Raw genomic sequence first — 14,732 nt, 5'->3', positions numbered from 1 at the left:
AGCTGTTAAGAGAGTGCGCCCTGAGCTATCCCTGTCCAATGGCACTAGGACACCGGACTGCTGGCATGACCTATGACATTGTGAGCTACTGCACACGTATGGCCTTACAGGGTGTCTTCAGCTCCATCCCCCATGGTGAGAGGACATGAATTTGAGAGTCTCCATAGTAGAGAGAGACGTCATTGTAGAGGCCAGTGACTCTGCGAGTTCCACTGCACCACCACTGCTATAGTACTGTATATGGGCCAGGGTGAGTCCCGTTATCGGCACACCACCTGTGCTCCCGTATACGTTCCTGGCTGGATCTGGTACATACATTTTATGTGCACTGTGTACCCGTTGTTCATACCTGCTGCTAAAAACATGTCATCCTGCAAACCTGTTCTACCTGGTTAATACGATACCCGATAACATATCTATCGTGTAGACTGACCTCTATCACACACTGCTTCCATCTATACTATCTATAGGGTCTGCCAATAAAAACAACAGCTTCTGATTGATAATGAGGACAACATAAAACATTTTTTTTTATCATTACCTCTACAGTTCTCATACTCCCTTCTAGAGCCCATTATGAACATGTCTGAATGAATATGTTACTAATTTCAGAAAAATTATTGAATGCTTTAACTTCCCTAGACAGCCTGCATTTTATGCCATTTTACTCCGGATGTACCACTGAATGGTACAAGTTTTCATGAGCATAATCTATGTTTAAAAACTCAGCATACAAACACATTAAGTACATTTTATAAATTTTAAGGGGCTCAATAAATGTCAGAGAAACACAACCTAATAGCTTTAAAAGTTTATTGTTGTTTGGAAAATATTATAAGTGATTACCATACCCAATAACAACTTAGGCAAAAAGTTGTGTGACTAAGTAATTAGGGGAATATGGTTGTGGAATAACCAGATCAGGCCTGATCTAAAATGTCCTGATTTCTAAATCTGGAACGTTAGTATGGGTTAGATATACTGTATACAGTAATGTAATAAAGAAAAATAAACTGAAAAGTGTACACTGAGTAGGCCTGTTGGTGTTTATCTTCTGCTAAAACTTTCAGACTATGCTTTAAATTACATTTTGGATTGGAAAGCATAAATGACAGAAATGTTTCTATGCTATTTGAAATGGTCCCACAGCAGGGGGAATGAAAGCATCACCGCCCATCTTAAGATGCAGTTTATGTCTTCTGTCTACACTGATGATCGCGAGCGGATTGAAGACACTCTCAGACAGGGCCTGGCTTCCTCACTGAATGGACAACCCATCCCAGTGTACACTTATGGGAACATTTCATCCGCTGTGCTTGCAGGTATGTCCACTTTCCAGGAGGTAGTCAATGCAGAAAGAACTTTACCCGGTATATTGTATGTATGCTATCAGTAAAAATAATTAAAAATGATTGTTGATATCTTATACTGGCATACCAAGGAGTCAAAAAGTTGTAAGAAGATGAAACAAGTGACTGGTTGTTGCCCTAGGCATGGGAGTGGTTATAAAGAGCAAAACACCCTTGTCCTTATGTAGAATGATAGCCTGAGCGTGACATGGGGATTGTGATAGTTAGTGATCATAAAAGTGAGGTATCTACTTTTAATCTCTTAAGCAACAAGCTCATCTTCCCCCACTGGCCGCTGCAAACTTTTGCTCCTCTACACATGTTGCCATTTTGCTTCATAATGCTTTCAAATATTTTTATTTATGATGTGAACTGGATGTGCACCACAAATAGTTTTAGTCTTGTATGATCCACTCAGCAAGATTCAAGAAGGACACTTACTCTCTGCTCTTTGAAGACACCTTCACAAACTAGAGTTGCTCCATTTTGGGGCCACCCTGTGATTACATAATTAATATAATTTATTTATTTTTTTGCTACATTGATGATAGTATACCTAGAAATGCATTAAAATGCGGATGGATAGCAATAAGCGGGTACCATTATTATTATAGGGTCAAATCCTTAAGTGTGGCTGCTCTAAGTTTGTGAAAAATCCATGTTCTTAAGTGCAGTAGAGATGGCTGTGCCCCCTGCCACACATGTGCCATCTCCACCTTTCTCATTTAATAATCTTGCCATGCAAAACAAATCTTGTTTTTGCCCTAACAGAACTAGGTACATTTGCTGTGCTTCATAATAAATGCACACTTCACCGCAAACATTGCCATCTTGCTCTACAAACCCTAGACCTTTCATGGAATGAAATCATGACATCACCAACATGGAGTTTACACTGACGCCACCAAAGCGGACTTTGCACTGTACCTTGGCAGCTTTGCACATTATGTCTAGAGCTGTGTTTTCGGGATGCAGTTATAATACCAGCAGTCGGGATGCCGGCGTTTAGAATGCCGGTGCCGGAATTCCTACACCTGTTAGGTTTAGACTGAGGGAGGGGGGGTTAGGTTTAAGCACTAGGCTGGGAGGGTTAGGCTTAGGAACCAGGAGGGGTAGGGTTAGAATACTTACTGACAGTTGTCGGTACCCTAACCCTGTCGGGATGCCAGTTAGCTTAATGGATTAGATTATTAACTCTTTTCTCATGTTGTAGCTCATTTGTCTTTTTAATATAAATCCACCTAGCCTCTATGAATAATAGTGGGTAGAAAAATATACTGGTGATGGAATAGGATGGTAGCCAAAGCAATGATATTTAAAGTGAATAATGAGGTGGTCATTATTTTTCGGATCAATATAAACAACATAATTCATTTTAGTAGGGGAAAGACCACTGTTTAGTATTTTCTTATGATTTTCTCCTATACTGTTCTCCATTTAATTTCACACAATGGTGGTATATTATACAGCTGAATATTCCCTCAGAATATAATAAGCATGAATGTATGTTTCCATAAATGATCAACCAGTGACCAATCAGCACCACCATTCCATGTTTAATGAAAAGCATCACAAGCAAAACAGATCTTTAATTATAGCTCCCATTCATTCATTGTAGTTGATAATTTCGCAGATAGGTTAGAACAGCTGCTTGGTGTAGCATTAATAAATACAGGCTGGCAGCATACTAACATCTTGTATTAGTAGAGTTAAAAAATGCAGAACAAGCATGGAAGGAGCTGGGCTAGTAAAGGTGTTGAACGTCTGCCAACATTGCCTTGTAATCCGAGCAATGGCAGAGGGTAGCAGATTCTTTTTACAGATGCCAAGAACGATTGAAGTAAATGAAAAAATATTGAAAAAAAAAAAAAAAAAACGAGAAGAAAAATTACAGAGAGATGATTAAGGAGCGGTCTGCATGGGGAATTTGTAAGGGAGAACAATAACTCTCTTTCTAAGAACAGCAGAAGGTTGTGTTTATGACGTTTACAGGTTTAGGCTTAGGCAAGAGCATACCTTGCCTAAGGGACAAAATTCTGTGGCTGACCCTATAAAGGCATCGTCTCCTCACATGTCACCTTGAGAGAATATACCAGCGTGCACTTGTTTTAGACTTAATTACATAAAGGTACAAGACATTTGACTGTAGTAAAGAGAAGTAATCTTGTTCACTACAGGAAACTTGGAGGTAGAAAGTCAAATCCAGGTGCGTATCTATAATGGGTGCAGGGTGTGCGGGGCACATGGTCCACACCGCACACCCTGCACCCATATTTTTAATACTTACCTCCCTGGAGTCCCACGGCGGCGCTATCAGCACTGTAAAAATCGCCTGGAAAATGTCCACGGCCATTTTCCCAGTGTTGTGCGCATGCGCACTAGGGAAATCGATAGGAAAATGGCGAGGGAGGCATTTTCCCGGCGATTTCCCTACTGCACATACGCAGTAGACTGCCGGCCACCGGAGAGAAAAGGGGACCCCAGACAGAGACTGCACACAGGCCTCCTTCTCTCTTAATACGCCCCTGGCCAAATCAGTGCTTCTTTGAGCATAAAGGGAGGGATGTACTAAAGGAAAAATGTGGTAAAACTCATGTTTTATGGGTTTTTAACCGCAATTCCATATGTACTAAGCCCCGGCCACCCTTTTACCGGTGCGGAGGGTAACGCCAGAAAAACCTGGAGTTACCCTATAGAAGCCTATGGGCTTCTTACCGCACCCGATGCTTCACCGCCGTCGCCCAGCACTGACCCCCACTCACCTGCTCTCCTTGGTTGCCATCCAGTGCTCCTGCTGGGTCCTCCACCTCCTCCCTGCACCTGAAGATTAGGAGGAGGAGGAGGAGGAGAAGGAGGAGCCCGGGGCTTCCTGCACTAGTCACCAGCAGGAAACTCCCGGGGCTCGGAGGGGGCGGGTTCCCACAGAGACCCCCTCACTCGGCGTAGGCTGCTTCGCAAAGGGCAGCTCTTATCACAAGTGCTGCTGGGAGACCACGTGTCAGAGCAGCAGGACGGAGCCAGAGGAGCTGCAGCGGGCAGGTAAGTGCGGGGAGGGGGGACACAAAATTACTGTATCTGTAGGCAGTGCTGCGCATGCACTGGTTTTACAGATGTAACAGCGCATGCGCAGCACGGATTCCAGTTGCGGTAAGTTAGTGTAGAGAGGGGAAACTATTTCCTGAAAAGCTGTCATCGCAAAAATGACAGCTTTTCGAAATAGATAGTTATGGAGAGGAGGAATGATGAATTCCTCCGGTAATTAAGTAGAACTACATGCGCGTTCTAAACCTAATTACCTCCAGAGAATTTTTAGGTATGATAAATAGGCCCCTGATACTGGTATTTGGTGTTGGGGTCCTTCTATCCACCAATTATTCCTACCAGCTAATACCCTCTGAACGATCCCTTACATTCCCCACATTTGAGGTTCATGCTATACACCTCTTCCAACCAGTAAACCTCAGAGTAGCTGTCATTTACTGTCCCCCTGGCTCTCCCTCCAAGTTCCTTGATAACTTCGCTTCCTGACTTCCTCACTTTCTCTCCTCAGATCTTCCCTCCATTATCCTAGGTGATTTTAATATTCCTAATGACATTCTCATAGAATCCTCTGCTGCTAAACTCCTTACCCTCATCTCTTCATTTGGTCTCGCCCAATGGACCTCATCACCCTCCCATGTGAATGGGCACTCATTTGACCTGGTCTTTACTCACCGTTGTGATATTTCTGATTACTCCAATTCTCCATTTCCCCGCTCTGACCATCACCTTCTCTTTTTTAAACTATCCCTCTCTCATTCCCCTCCTTTACCTCCTAAGGCTACCATTACTAAGCATGACATTGAGGCTATTGACTCTGTTGCTTTTTCCTCCCTGTGGACTCTCTTCTCTCCCCTATCCTTTCTCTCTCCTGTCCTGAACAAGTAACTTCCCTGTACAAATCCTCCCTTACTTCTGCTCTTGACTCTGTTGCTCCGGCAATAACTACTCACCCTCGCAGATCCACACCACAACCCTGGCATTCCAAATGCACCAGATACCTGCAAAAGTGTTCAAGAATTGCCGAGCGTCAGTGGAGAAAATCACGCTCTAAGGCTGACTTCCTCCATTTCAAATGTATTCTCTCATCCTACAGTGCTGCCCTGTCCCTCTCCAAACAAACATATTTCAAGAACCTCATCTCCTCCCAGTCCTCAAATCCCCGGCGTCTCTTTGCCACTTTCAACTCCCTCCTCTGCCCTTCCCCTCCTCGCTCTCTGCCCTTGACTTTGCCACCTACTTTACTTCTAAAATTGACTCCTTACGTGAGTACATCATATCCCATCAGACCCTCAGCACACCTGCCCCTCCTTTCCCTGACCACTCCTCCCCTTCTGCCTCACCAACTCTGACATCCTTCTCTCCTGTTTCTGGAGAGGAAGTCATGGCCCTCATCCGGTCCTCCCCTCCTTCCACTTCCCTTCTTGACCCAGTCCCTTCCCCTCTCCTCTCCTACCTGTCTCCTTCTGCCTGTTCCCATCTTGCTCACCTCCTTAATCTCTCCCTGTCATCTGGCACTGTCCCATCTGTATTCAAACATGCCCTTGTCTCCCCCATTCTTAAAAAACCTACCCTTGATCCTAACATATTCTCCAACTACCGACCCATCTCTCCTTTTGCTTCCAAACTCCTTGAGCATATTGTTTACAACTGCCTTATTTTCCTCCCACTCCCTCCTTGACTCATTTCAATCTGGCTTCCGTTCTCTCCACTCCACTGAAACTGCCCTCACGAAAGTCAGCAATGACCTCCATGCTGCCAAATCCAAGGGTCACTACTCTCTGCTCATTCTCCTTGACCTCTCTGCTTCATTTGACACTGTAGATCACCCTCTCCTCCTGAAAATCCTTCACTCTCTTGGTTTATGTGGCACTGCCCTCTTCTGGCTGTCCTCCTACCTCTCTGTCTCTTCTCATGACTCCTCTTCCCCCCCATTTCCACTAACAGTAGGAGTTCCCCAAGGCACTGTTCTTGGACCTCTCCTTTCCTCCCTATAGGTGGACTCATAAACTCCTTTGACCTCCAATATCATCTCTATGCTGATGATTCTCAAATTTACCTTTCCACCCCTGAGCTCTCCCCCTCACTCCTCACCCGTATCTCCAGCTTTCTCACTGATGTTTCTTCATGGATGTCCCAGCGCTTTCTTAAACTTAACATGTCTTAGACTGAGCTGATCATCTTCCCACCCTTTTCCACTACCTCACTTCCCACAATTTTATTATCTATTGATGGCACTACTATCTCCTCTAGCCCCAAAGTGCGCTGTCTTGGAGTTATCCTAGACTCCTTCCTCTCCTTTAAACCACACAGGTTTCCAGTCTCTCACCTCTCTCCACTACAGTCGGTTCTCAATGCTGCTGCTCGGCTCATCTTCCTCTCCAGATGTTCTACATCTGCTTTCCCTCTCCTTCAAGCCCTTCACTGGCTCCCCTTCCCCTTCAGATGCAAATTTAAGGTTCTTACACTCGCCTACAAAGCCCTCACCAAATCCTCTCCCACATACATTTCTGACCTTCTCTCCCTTCACACTCTCGCCCGCCCACTTCGCTCAACAAATGCATGCCGCCTCTCTTGCGAACTGATTACTTTCTCTCACTCCCACATCCAAGATTTTGCACGTGCTTCTCCCTACCTTTGGAATGCTCTCCCTCTTCCTATCAGACTCTCCACCTCTATACAAATCTTCAAACGGGCTCTCAAGACCCACTACGTCATCAAGGCCTTTCAGCACTCATCCTAACCCACCTCATGCTCTTTCCTCCCTATCTTCCCCTTCTGTGTCACGCCTGTCTGTCTGCCCCTCCCCTTTAGAATGTAAGCTCTCACGAGCAGGGACCTCTTCCCTCACGTGCCTCTCCTTACATTTTCTTCTACTCCATACTCCCCATAAGGGCACCTAACACTTGACTGCTAACTCCCTGCTGCTTATTGTGAGTGCTATAAATGCTATTGCAGCAATGTATATGTCGTGTCCTTGTCCTGCACTGTAATATACTGTAAGTTACTTGTTTCTTGTTCACTTACTAGTTGTATGTACTCTGTAAGGTGCTGCGGAACACTTGTGGTGCCATATAAATAAAGGATAATAATAATACTTTTCAGAAAATGCATGTAGCCATAGGGATCATTGTGCCTTATAAACAATGCAGGGAAATTACACTAATGATCACATTTGAATGTATACAATATATCTCTGTTCTTTTAATATAGCTTCATGATGAGGGTAAGGTGCAATCAGGGAGATTGCAGGACTCTTCATGGAGACAGGGAGATTGCTATTATTTCAGGGAGTCTACTTTCATGCATGTGTTCTCAATTTTAACAGGAAGTGTTTGACTTTGCAGGTCAAGATGAAATCATCTGTGTGGAGCAAACACTTGCATTGGCCTATGGGAAGTGTAGGATAAATCAGAGGTTCTGCTTGCAGAGTATGACGCATATATGAGTGCACCTACATTTGCACCAACATATAAAAATGAAATTTTGCATATTAAATATAGGGCTTGTTGTACAGACTTTTTTTCCCCCCTTTAAAAGGACTTGACGATCCTTTCACCCCTGAGGTGTCAAATATAAACCATAGGTCAGCACATCTGTGGGAAATCTCATTTCTATTTTTGTAACAATTATATAATGAAAACCTAAGTTCAGATATGCTGAAGGTGATGGTCACATGCACAGCTTTACTAGAGTGAAGTACCAGAACTTTTGAAACTGCCTAACATGCCACTACACAATATAAAAACCCTCATATCAATAGTGCTGCAATGACAGTTATACCGATCTCTATTGGATCAACCCCAGAACAAAGATTGGCTCTCAAGACTAGACATCTAATGGAGAGCCTAATTCTCTCTAGGCAGACACATCTGAAGAGTATTATTCTGTTTGGTTAAGGTGGTTAGAATTTATAGGTACCGATTCAAATGCTTTATGATGCTGTAGCACCTGATTGCTGCCCACTCTGCCCTTGAATTCTGATTCACGGTTCTTGATCTTGACTAAGCGGCCAATCCTCTAGAAATAGGCCCATAAGTCACCAATAAGTGTGGCCTAGATGCCCATTTGTCCTATTCCTCCTGGTCTTCCTTTTCCTTTTCTCTTTCCCTCACGTCCAACCACTCTCCCTTGTGGTACAAGTTCATTTTGCTCCAAATACTAGTCACCCTTAGGAGATTTATCAGATGCATTGGAGATGTTGTTTGTGCATTTTAGATCAAGTCCTTTGATATGTTCTCACCTTAGTATAGCTACAGTATTGTCAGTGCACATCTGCATATATTCTGAAACTCTCCTTTGGAAGTTATAAACTGTATACAGTACATATAATTTACTACAGTCCATATGGTGCTTCAACAACTTTGTATAAAGCAGTAGCCTGTGTCCTCTGGGGCTGATTCAGACCCGCCCGCGAGCGCAGGACGCTCGCAAGCGGGTCGATGGTGCCGAATTGCGCATGCGCACGACGGGGGGAGGTCCGTCATGGTAACCCACAGCTATGCGAGCGTCCATGAGGCCGCTCCAAGTTGAGGGAGGAGGGCCGTGATTCAGAGCGAGCGCTCTGGTCAGAGCGTTCGGCTCTGAATCAGGCCCTCTGTGCGATATTGTGTGCGTACCTGTGCACTTGAAATGGTAACCTTCTCCTTTATAATAAAAGCTGATTGCAAAAAAACACAAAACCTTCAAACATATCAAGAGATATATGCAGTAGAGAAAGTAAATATAATTTAGTAGGTATGGAAATGTGGCAATTAGCGGGGCATGGTGGTAGATCAAGTTTGATCATTGCATCATGTTATTCATCTATTATCTGTTAGCATTTGAATACTAACAAAAAAAATAATCTGTTTTATTGCAGATAATAAAGGGATATCCTTCTACTCTGTAGGTATGAAATCAGGTAAGCTATGATGTTTTCCTTTATGTCTGGGATAAACAGACAACATTGTTGCCTGATTGTGTACATAGGATGTAATATTGGACACAAGAAATGACACACATTGGGCCTTATTCAGAGATGGATGCTAATGTCACCGCTTCTGCCAATTTGTACACTGCGGCTGTGTGAAAATCCGCCAATGCTGCAGCCGCCAGGGTTTACATTGAGAGACTCACCAGCAGCTTCGCAAATCCAAGTAACTGTGCACAAAGACATTTTGCTGCCTACGGGATCACAATCGCAGTTTGAGATATGCCCAAAATGGTCACGAAACGTCTGCATTTTTGTCTCCCCTCCCATTACCTCCCCCTGACGCTCCCTAACTTTCAATCACTCGGCAGGCCTAATGTCATTTGATACATGAAGTGTAACTCATACGCATGCACAAATCACCTGTAATTGCTCAACTGCGTAGATATTGATATTGCGTCGATCTCTGAATCACGCCCATTGTGTGGCTGAAGATGGCTGCACAAGGGCTGAGCTGAATATTACAGCTGTCAATTTTAAAACCTTCTAAATTCCTGCTCTTCTTTCACTCTTCTGTGCCACTACGTGTTACTTACATTGTGCCATCACCCTCTGATTACATTTCCCCCTCATTATCTTTCCATTTCTCCTTATTAAACTTGTCCCAAGTCATTGATTATATAGTTATGATTCTCCGCTTGCTGCTTCCACAGGGAGTTGCCCTCCTCAAGTATTTTCCTGTAAGAACAGCCAGTGCATCAACAAGCAAAACCCAGAATGTGATAACGTTCGCGACTGCAAAGATGGATCAGATGAGAAGATCTGCAGTGAGTCTCACACAAAGCTCACCCCAGAGAGCTCAGAGAAGTCTCCTCCTGCACCAGCGTTAGGAATTGCAATACTTAGAGTAACGAATGATGCTGCTTTTATGCTGGGGGAACTCAAAACTTGCATACATGTCATTTCTTATTTCTTGCCCTAAATCCTTGAAATGGACTTTTTATTCTATTTACTTTTTTTTGTAATTACTGTTAGGGTGTTACTAGCTCATTTCTGGAATGATTATGATATAGTGATAGGACTCCCATAGTGAGCTTTTTTACTTATGTCCCTCTTATTTCTCACTCTACAGACTGTGGTACTCGACCTGCAATGAAAAAGTCCAACAGAATAGTTGGCGGATCAGATGCTTCCAAGGGAGAGTTCCCATGGCAGGTCAGTCTAAGGGAGAACAATGAGCACTTCTGTGGAGCCACCATCATAAGTGGCAAGTGGCTGGTCTCTGCAGCCCATTGCTTCAACGAGTAAGTATAGCTGATCTTATTACTAAATATATCAATCTCTATCCTAGAACCCTGATCTACTTTCATTAGTTTCATAACGATCTCTCCTAGGCAAAAACCTGCTCATCACTTATGTATAGTATCTCCTCCACCGTACCGTAATACATCTTGGTTCAACCATCAGTTGTGCTCTATAATGATCACTACTTCCACTCCTGAAATTCACGTCTTTCTTTCTTTATTTACATTACACATTATACTAACTAAACCAACCCTCACAATACATAATGTTTCTGATGTATTATTTATGTTTTGTGTTTTATAGCCATGCATTCCACTCCTGATCCTTATATTAAATATCACCACAATGCAAGGTATTTCCTCCACATACTATCCCCTGCCTGGCCACCATGTAAGATATTCATAATTCTTTAAAGTACACCGCAGATAATGTATTCATATACACAAAATGCCTATAACACCAAATTGCAAACAATATACCTGAACCCTAAGCACAGATTATTTCTTGACAAGGTCACACTTTTACCAATGACGCTGAATGGGGAAGATCTGTCCCTTTTATAGCCCAATATGCCTCAATTATAACCCTCTGCTCCCTGTGATATGACAACCACATGTCCCAAAATTACATTCTCCTGATGAAACTTATCTGCCATGATCATGCCCATGTTCTGCCCTCTTACCTCTATGTCTGTCTGTTATTACCCAGTCTTGTTTTATTACTGTTTGTACCCAATTGTAAATCACAACAGAATATGCTGTGCTACATAAATAACTGATGATAAAAATAATGTTCCTTGTGTGCCTTGCTTGAATGTATCTTTCTTACATTTCTGGGTATTTGGCAGTTTTCAGGATCCAGCGGTGTGGGTGGCTTACATTGGATCTACGTCTCTGAGTGGCTCAGATAGCAACACAGTGAAAGCTTCCATTAAAAGCATTGTTAAGCACCCATCATATGACCCAGACACAGCAGATTACGATGTGGCTGTACTGGAACTGGACTCTGAACTACGGTTCAACAAATACACCCAACCAATCTGCCTGCCGGCATCCACTCATGTCTTCCCTATGGGCAAGAAGTGCATCATCACTGGATGGGGATACCTCAAAGAGGATAACTGTAAGAGACCCTTAGTGCCGTAATATAACCTGAGTAACGCAACGAATCCTAAACATCATTTGTAGAGTAGGGTGAATACCTTACTACACAGAATATTTTTCTTTTTAATAAACTACGTTTCAAACACTAATTATCACTGTTCCTGGTAGTGGGTCACTGTTTCAACAATTTAAAATGTTCCTAAAATGAATTAACACAGAGTGTGATTCAGTAACATATAAACACTATTGACTATATGCCAAGTTTGCCATTTAGTACAGAAAGGTTCATACTTACTAAATTATGTTTTTGAATCTGAATCCTCTGTCTCCTGCTGGTAATTCCCCTGTAATGTCAGTCATGTATATGAGAAGTAGAGACAGGCTCAGCTCGCATTAAAGGTATTTCATAAGAAAAAAAAGTTTCCAACTATCTAACTTTGGGGCGAAGATTCAAATGTTAATTAAAACAAATAAATTCCATCTATAACACACAATCTATACGTACAATACTTACATTTTAAATCCATAGTATATTAAATATTACACCACTTTTTAAAGACGTTTTAAAATAGTACAAAAAGTAGCAATACCATAATAGGACAATAGAATGGAGGGGGGAGGGGAGGGAGTGAGGAAAATGATTACGGGGGTAAAGAAGAAAGTAAGCAATATGTTGATAAGTGGGATGCAACAATTGAAAGCCTTATATGTAGGGTTAGGGAAGCAGTGGAGGAGGGTGGGTGTGTGTTGGGTGGGTGGGAGGGTGGCGGAGGTCAAGGCAAGCTAGGATTGAATAGCAATACAATAGGTGTAGACTACGTTTCATGAACAGATGCAGGGGTGTATCTAGGGGTCTGAGCGCCCCTGGCAAATAAGACAGGTAGAGAGAACTGTGGGGGTTTTTTGTTTAGCAATCTACACAATTTTTTTTTCAGTAAAACTTACCCAAAGGTGCCATCTGGCCGCTTATGCTGGGTCTTGTTGCTGCACCTGTCATGGGCAGAAGATCAATGTGCATGGGGTGGGGTTCGAGGGGGCTGGTCACCTCTGCGGGGTGGACGGGGCCAGCTACAGCAGCAGCTCATACCGGGGGGGGGGCCCTACTGCTGTCGAGAGAAGGGGGCTGGCTAGGCTACAGCAGCAGCTCACACTGCGGGAGGGGGGGTTGCAACATTGCTGTAGCTCACACTGCTGTGGGGTGGAGGGGGCTGACTACAGCAGCAGCGCTGAGGCTGCACAGAGGCAGAGCACACATCACGTGGGTGGAGCCGGAGCTTGATAGAGGCAAGAAGTAGGATTAGAAATTAAGCCGTGCTGCAGTTCCTACTGAAAACAGGCGCTGCTGTTATTAGACAGACAGCTGTACGGGCTTCATAGAGGTCAGCAGTTTTTAACCACGCTGCAGTTCCTAACTAATCAGGGCACTGCACTGCTGTTATTAAACTGACGGCTCCCCCCACTCTTCAAGTGCTGATGGTGACTGAGAGAACAACAGCAGCACTTTTGACAGGCAGTACTATTGGCCGTGGGTAGCACTGCCAGGTGGCGCCGGCGCCCCCCCCTCAGCCGGCACCCCTGGCGAGTGCCATCCTGGCCAATAGGAAGATACGCCCCTGAACAGATGATAAGTGCGATTTAGATTTTTCATAAAAGAGACATTGCTTCTGTATTACTATAATATAACATATGTAACTGAATGTTGTTTAATATTTGATTCAAATTGTCTTCTTTTTCTCCTTATGCTTTTCAGTTTCCTAATAGGGCATGTGTATAAGGGTAAGCGGGCAGAGTTCACAGTCATACTTATCAATAGTGTGTCAGGAAGCCAGCATTTACATTGCCCACCAAGTACAGGCAAATGCAGCCGATAAATGCTGGGTTTCTGATATTACTGTATGCAGGAGCAGAATGTGCTACTAGTCTAAATGTTTGGATTTTTTTCTCTAATTTCAGTAGTGAAACCTGAAGTTTTACAGAAAGCTACAGTGGCCCTGATGGATCAATCACTCTGCAACAGCTTATACAGCAATGTGGTAACAGACAGGATGGTGTGTGCAGGTTATTTGGAGGGCAAGATTGATTCATGCCAGGTAAACAATTGCATTTTCTTGTCTAAACTTATGCCTGCTTTGTTGAGGTGGATCTAAATAACGGTATTTACTGTACTGCCAGGAGAAACCCCAGTGAATCAAAAGAGACTCTGATGGGCCAGCCCATAATACAAGTACTGATAGATTTTATTTACATGACTTGTCTGTGAAAATATTGTGTTGCCAGGAAATCAGCTCTTAGAAATCAGCTCTTTGGATATTGGACCATCGGGTTTGCTTACATCTCTGAATCAGGCCCTAAATCACACAAAACATAGCCTCAACACGATACACATATTTCTTTGATGAGTCCAAAGATATGCCCACTTACATTTCAGTAGTCATCAGTGATGACTATTGAAATCAGCGCTTCTCAAATCCAGTCCTCCATACACACTAATGCTTTGTAAGGGCCCCAATGTACCATCCAATGGTGGTAAATGTATATAACACATGTAACTTAGACAAGGAAAATGGGCCTCCCTCAGCTCTGGGCCCCATAGCAGCTGCACCCCTTGCACCTATGGTAGTTATGTCCATGGTAGACACTAAGCGATATATCATTCGTACAGCTGATGGCAGTGTATATATTACATTGGGTGTGCTACATGGCAGATGTGGTATATCTGAAAGATATATCTTTCATATCTGCTTGTAACTACACACACGTCCAACCGACCAACCCATATGCTGGCCACAGGAACCAGTGATAATGGCATCACAGCTAGTTCTTCTGGCCAGACATATCGGGTGGCCGATTGGCAAGTGTGTATGTACAAGGTCATTTGTGCATAACCTTGCCAAATCATTAGATTGGTTAGTAGGGCGGCCGATCTAATGATTTGTCATTCAAGTGTGTACCCCATATAACAGTGCATGTTTTCCAAGTCCCCTCACAGAGGGCGAGATGCATCAATAGGAAAAATGCAGTCAA

General features: G+C 43.5%; 1 protein-coding gene across 2 annotated transcripts in view; it reads left to right on the top strand.

Annotated features, from left to right (window-relative positions):
• TMPRSS9 (transmembrane serine protease 9) overlaps nt 1-14,732 on the top strand; it is a 129,083-nt gene that overhangs the window by 54,633 nt on the left and 59,718 nt on the right. For both annotated transcript variants that reach the window (XM_088448367.1, XM_088448366.1), the window contains 6 exons: nt 1,150-1,322; nt 9,250-9,291; nt 10,014-10,127; nt 10,433-10,604; nt 11,453-11,727; nt 13,662-13,798. In XM_088448367.1, the coding sequence (XP_088304493.1) occupies nt 1,150-1,322; nt 9,250-9,291; nt 10,014-10,127; nt 10,433-10,604; nt 11,453-11,727; nt 13,662-13,798 (913 nt within the window). The remainder of the gene's footprint in view (nt 1-1,149; nt 1,323-9,249; nt 9,292-10,013; nt 10,128-10,432; nt 10,605-11,452; nt 11,728-13,661; nt 13,799-14,732) is intronic.

The sequence above is a fragment of the Taudactylus pleione genome, unplaced genomic scaffold (assembly GCF_031769625.1).
Source record: "Taudactylus pleione unplaced genomic scaffold, aTauple2 ptg000454l, whole genome shotgun sequence".
Lineage (NCBI taxonomy): Eukaryota > Metazoa > Chordata > Amphibia > Anura > Myobatrachidae > Taudactylus > Taudactylus pleione.
Note: the sequence above shows the minus strand (reverse complement) of the source record. Positions and strands in the feature narration are given on the sequence as shown.